General features: G+C 39.9%; 1 protein-coding gene across 2 annotated transcripts in view; it reads left to right on the top strand.

Annotated features, from left to right (window-relative positions):
- LOC107753502 (caspase recruitment domain-containing protein 11-like) overlaps positions 1-5,973 on the top strand; it is a 32,716-nt gene that overhangs the window by 19,581 nt on the left and 7,162 nt on the right. For both annotated transcript variants that reach the window (XM_016569657.1, XM_016569661.1), the window contains exons 11-18: positions 458-564; positions 656-759; positions 1,418-1,470; positions 1,572-1,707; positions 1,883-2,081; positions 2,180-2,306; positions 2,651-2,891; positions 3,069-3,153. In XM_016569657.1, coding sequence (XP_016425143.1) covers positions 458-564; positions 656-759; positions 1,418-1,470; positions 1,572-1,707; positions 1,883-2,081; positions 2,180-2,306; positions 2,651-2,891; positions 3,069-3,153 — 1,052 coding nt within the window. The remainder of the gene's footprint in view (positions 1-457; positions 565-655; positions 760-1,417; positions 1,471-1,571; positions 1,708-1,882; positions 2,082-2,179; positions 2,307-2,650; positions 2,892-3,068; positions 3,154-5,973) is intronic.

Below are 5,973 nucleotides of genomic sequence, written 5' to 3'. Positions count from 1 at the left end.
TTATACATCATCTGAAAGCTGAATAATAAGCTTTCCATTGATGTATGGTTTGTTAGGATAGGACAATATTTGGCCGAGATACAACTATTTGAATATCTGGAATCTGAGGGTGGAAAAAAAATCTAAATACTGAGAAATTCGCCTTTAAAGTTGTCCAAATGAAGTTGTTAGCAATGCATATTACTAATCAAAAATGAAGTTTTAATATATTTACAGTAGGAAATTTACAAAATATCTTTACTTAATATCCTAATGATTTTTGGCATAAAAGAAAAATCAATAATTTTGACCCATACAATGTATTTTTGGCTATTGCTAGAAATATACCCCAGCGACTTAAGACTGGTTTTGTGCTCCAGGGTCACATATGTAGTTATTGTATGGTATTGTTCACTGAATGTTTTCAAAAAGAATTTCCTGTAAGCTTGGTTTCCTTTTATTTCATCTTTCATTATAGCCATGCCTTTCACAAATGGAGATCTGTTAGAACCTGCAGCTACTGAACACATAAGTCTTAACAGTGCCAGTGCAGTGATTTCTCCTGCAGAGATCTGCTATAAAAATGTAGGCTTTAATGCATTTTCATCTAATTTGTATATCTCTCCAAGTAGCTTTAATTTGAAGGCAAATGGCGTGTTTGTGCTTGTCTCTTCAGCTGCGATGCCGTAATGACAGTATCTTGTCCACCGTGCCTGAGCCTCCAGACCAGAACTCCATTGTCAGGAGAAGCAAGGAGAACCCAAACTCTCAATACAAATGGTAATTCAAATCAGAGCTCTATGTAACATACACACTGATCAAAAGAAAAGAATATACTTTCTATTATTAATGATATGTTTACCATATTCCATAGTGACCCTGGTTTAACAGCGGTGTTTATAGTAAGACCATGCTGACTTGTTTTTATAAAACATGTATTATTGCTAAACATTTAAAATATATTTATTGAGTTCTTGCCATTAAATAGTCTTAGATGCTGACTTGAATAAATCAATAAAATAAACAATAATGCAAACTACATAAATAAATATATGTAAATTATTATTATTTTACCTTACACACAGTACACATTCAATTAAAATGTGTTTATACCTAATGCTTTATATATTATTTTCTGTGTAAAACAACAGTACTTGTTAAGAATGAGTTTTTCTAGTGCAAACACTCGTAAAACCATGGATAGTTCCTAATTATCATGGTTAGTTCAATGTGTCTGATTTGTATAAACTATGAAATTTGTTTTTAAAACTAGTTGTCTTACAGCATTTTGAACGGGTGTAATTGTAACAAAAAGTTAAATGGATATTGTTACTTATTTGTGGATTATTTAGGATGCATTTCCCAACTTTGGTAAAGTCATAGTGAATTGTTGGTGGCATTGTAGAGTAAAGTTCACTATGCTGTATCTCTCTTTCAGTATTCCCATTTCAGACACTGCAGATACTGACAGTGGAGACAATGCCGACATGGGTATGAACACGCATAAATCAATTTACTTCACCCACTCACCGCTAAATCATACACTTAAGTGACTCGCCTCCTTTGTAAAAATGTCTCTTTCTTTACTGTAGATGACCATGACTTAGACTTTTCCTCCTACGGGCCTTCATCCATCCATTCATCTTCATCTTCCCACCAGTCTGAGACAATGGACTCGTATGATCTGGAGCAAGTCAATAACATCTTCAGGAAATTCTCTTTGGAGAGGTATTTTGATGTTTACTTATAATCATAGTGTTATTTATAATCATTCCATGAGGCGGTGAATCAACTTTCCATTTTGGCGACCTTGAGAAATAAATCTTCTCTCTGTCATGTCAATTTGTACATCTATATTATCACTCCTCTTTGATCTGTGTATGCGCCCTTTTTCTTTCTCCAGACCGTTTCGTCCTTCATTGACCTCGGGCCCTCCGCAAAACACATTGCGGCCAGTGCAGAGTCTTTTTCTCTCCGGAGAAAACCTTCTGTCGGACATCACTCTGATTGGTGGAAATGATAGCGGCATCTTTGTGTCCTCTGTCCAGTCTGGTTCTGAAACAGACCAGGCCGGAGTTAAAGTCGGACATCATCTTTTAATGGTGGGATTGAACTCCTGCATATGTTCCACAACCAAAATAACAAAAAAGCTGCTGTAGTAGTGGTAATCTTTTCCCGCTTGGTTCCATTTATCCCCTAGTTGGAAGGCAATGTTCGTGGAGAAGCTCAGAGTGTGGCTTTGGACACCTGCACCAAAGAGGAAACTCACTGGACCCTGCAGAGATGCACCGGACAAGTGCATCTCCATTACAAGTCTAACTATGATGGTGAGCTCAGACCTCTCTTAAAAAGAGGATGCTTTTTTTTAAGAGTTCAGTGTGCATAAGAGGAGGTTAGAAGGCCCAATACTTCAAAAAGTCCTACGCCACTCTGGGAGGAACCTAATAACATATTCACACTCTAAAGAAAAGACGAGGCTTTGGTCTTTTAGCCGACAGCTGTGTCTGAATCAAATGTGCTGCTCCTCTGTTTCCATTACACACCCCATCTTATTCAGTGTTGTGTTCAGTTGCATGCACAACAAACTGTTCTCAGGGTCACTTCTCAGCACCTCAGTGGCTCTTGTGCTCTTTATTGGGTCCCTGTTTTGACCCTGCTTTCTTGTTTCCAGGCTACAGGCGGCTGCTGAAGGACATTGAAGATGGCACAGTGGTATCCGGAGACTCTTTCTACATCCGTCTCAATCTGAACATCTCCAGCCAGTTGGACAACTGCTCACTGAACGTACGATGTGACGAGGTGCTCCATGTTCTGGACACCATGCACCAGGGCAAATGTGAGTGGCTGTGCGCCCGCGTGGACCCTTTCACCAACAAGGACACGGAGAGAGGCACCTTACCGAGCTACTCCAGGTGAGGACTGAAAACTGAGTGGCCATTATAGTGGTTTCAAAACAAGTGTGAACATTGTCTATTGCCTGCTGCAGATTGTCTTGTCAGTGCGTAGGTGAGTGTGTGGGCGTGCATTTTTATATCTGTTGGCTGTGACGAGAAGCTGTAAAGTGAACTTAGCTGTCACCTCCTCCCCAGAGCCCAGCAGCTCCTCTTGGTGAAGATTCAGAAGCTGATGTGTCGAGGAGGTCGAGAGGAAGTCGAAACTCTGCGAGGACTCCGGGTCAGTTCCTTCTGGATTATTGGAGAAATGCGCCCACTTTTGGCTTTTAAGTTTGTTGATGAGTCAGAAGAACCGATGAGACATAATTTGAATGCCAATTAATGTGACCGTATTCAACACTTTTTGTCACTTCAAAGGGATAGTTCAGCCAAATATGAAAATTCTCTCATCATTTACTCACTCTCATGTCGTTCCAAACCTGTATGACTGATTTGCTTCTGTGCATCATAACTGTTTTTGTCTATCTAATGAAAAAAATCTTCTTTTATGTACTAGCCAGCTGTGGATCTGATTCCATTTAAAATGTCAGTCAACACCTATTGAAGCAAAACAGTCATGAACCTGTCTGAACCTGTCTTTGTTCCTTTAAAATTAAACAAACTGTTTGTTCTGTGCCTTTAAGACGTATTAAAGGGGACCTATTATGTCCCTTTTTACAATATGTAATATAAGTCTCAGGTGTCCCCAGAATGTGTCTGTGAAGTTTCAGCTCAAAGTACCCCACAGATAATTTATTATATCATTTTGAAAATGCCTATTTTGAGTGGAAGTGGAAACACGCTGTTTTCATGCATGTCTCTTTAAATGCAAATGACCTGCTGCTTCCTGCCCCCTTTTCCAGAGTAGGGCTGTACCTTTACAGCTGTATATCAGATGTCTGCTAAAAACATCTGTTTGGTTTTGATTATCATGTCTATCGCACTGAAATCATGCATTTTAAACCATATTAGTTTAAACTTCTGATAGATGTTTTTTTTGAGCGCACACATCTGAAGCGTGCGCATAAAAAGTGGCCATCACACGGCATGGAGTACTAAACTAAGTTCTCTTTCATGTCTTATTGCGCTTAAACTGTCAAATACACAAAAGTTTGTGTTAAAAACACACCTGCAGATTGTCTTGTCAGTGCGTAGGTGAGTGTGTGGGCGTGCATTTTTATATCTGTTGGCTGTGACGAGAAGCTGTAAAGTGAACTTAGCTGTCACCTCCTCCCCAGAGCCCAGCAGCTCCTCTTGGTGAAGATTCAGAAGCTGATGTGTCGAGGAGGTCGAGAGGAAGTCGAAACTCTGCGAGGACTCCGGGTCAGTTCCTTCTGGATTATTGGAGAAATGCGCCCACTTTTGGCTTTTAAGTTTGTTGATGAGTCAGAAGAACCGATGAGACATAATTTGAATGCCAATTAATGTGACCGTATTCAACACTTTTTGTCACTTCAAAGGGATAGTTCAGCCAAATATGAAAATTCTCTCATCATTTACTCACTCTCATGTCGTTCCAAACCTGTATGACTGATTTGCTTCTGTGCATCATAACTGTTTTTGTCTATCTAATGAAAAAAATCTTCTTTTATGTACTAGCCAGCTGTGGATCTGATTCCATTTAAAATGTCAGTCAACACCTATTGAAGCAAAACAGTCATGAACCTGTCTGAACCTGTCTTTGTTCCTTTAAAATTAAACAAACTGTTTGTTCTGTGCCTTTAAGACGTATTAAAGGGGACCTATTATGTCCCTTTTTACAATATGTAATATAAGTCTCAGGTGTCCCCAGAATGTGTCTGTGAAGTTTCAGCTCAAAGTACCCCACAGATAATTTATTATATCATTTTGAAAATGCCTATTTTGAGTGGAAGTGGAAACACGCTGTTTTCATGCATGTCTCTTTAAATGCAAATGACCTGCTGCTTCCTGCCCCCTTTTCCAGAGTAGGGCTGTACCTTTACAGCTGTATATCAGATGTCTGCTAAAAACATCTGTTTGGTTTTGATTATCATGTCTATCGCACTGAAATCATGCATTTTAAACCATATTAGTTTAAACTTCTGATAGATGTTTTTTTTGAGCGCACACATCTGAAGCGTGCGCATAAAAAGTGGCCATCACACGGCATGGAGTACTAAACTAAGTTCTCTTTCATGTCTTATTGCGCTTAAACTGTCAAATACACAAAAGTTTGTGTTAAAAACACACATGAGTTACAAAAACAGTTGGTTATGTCTGTGAAGGTAAACAGCTAGGAAAGAAATCACATGTTTATATTAGATCTGTGACAGCAGTGTATTATAGATTACCTATACTGCAGTCTACGCTGTTAATATGACCCAAACAATAAAATAAAAACAGAAAATCATTCACTGCTCTGGAATGAATAACTTCTATAGCTGTATTAGGGGCCGTTCATATATCGCGTCTTTTGCGCGCTCAAGTTCGTTATTTCAAATGTAGACGCGCGGCAGGCGCGCTCATAATGGAAGCGACGCGCTCATTTTTTCCAGGCGCGACCGCGCCGCATCGAGATAAACACATTTCAACTTTTCAGAATGCCGCAAGCGCACCGCGGGTCATGTGACAAGAACCAACCAATCAGCTTCATCCTTTCCCGTAACAACATTGAAAGCTCAGCCAAGATGAAGGAACAGCTGATCATAGCTGTACAGGGATAGCCATTTTTTAAATAAATTTAGTAGTAGAGCTACTGCAAGCGATTTTTAGTGCTGCAAATCCATTTATCCTTTGCTGAAACTTCCGCGTCTTCATGGACAGCGCAGGTCATGATTGCTTAGCAACGGCAGACGCCTCCGGAGCGCAAGCGCCCGAACGCTTTGGGAAAAAGCAGAAAGCGGCGCGCCTAGCGTTTTCCACGCGTTTTTAGGCACGACATGTGAACGGCCCCTAAGGTGTCTCTTGTGAGAGGGGAAGCAGCTTTCACGCAGGAGTCTGCTCCTGATCCGTTGCTGTTTACCACAAACACAACATTTATCCATTATTTTGATTTCAAATCCAAACATTGTCACTGAAAATGCTTTTTCAGCATTGCAAT

The sequence above is a fragment of the Sinocyclocheilus rhinocerous genome, unplaced genomic scaffold (genome assembly GCF_001515625.1).
Source record: "Sinocyclocheilus rhinocerous isolate Xijiao unplaced genomic scaffold, SAMN03320098_v1.1 scaffold1303, whole genome shotgun sequence".
NCBI lineage: Eukaryota > Metazoa > Chordata > Actinopteri > Cypriniformes > Cyprinidae > Sinocyclocheilus > Sinocyclocheilus rhinocerous.
This window is presented reverse-complemented; position numbering and strand designations above follow the sequence as displayed.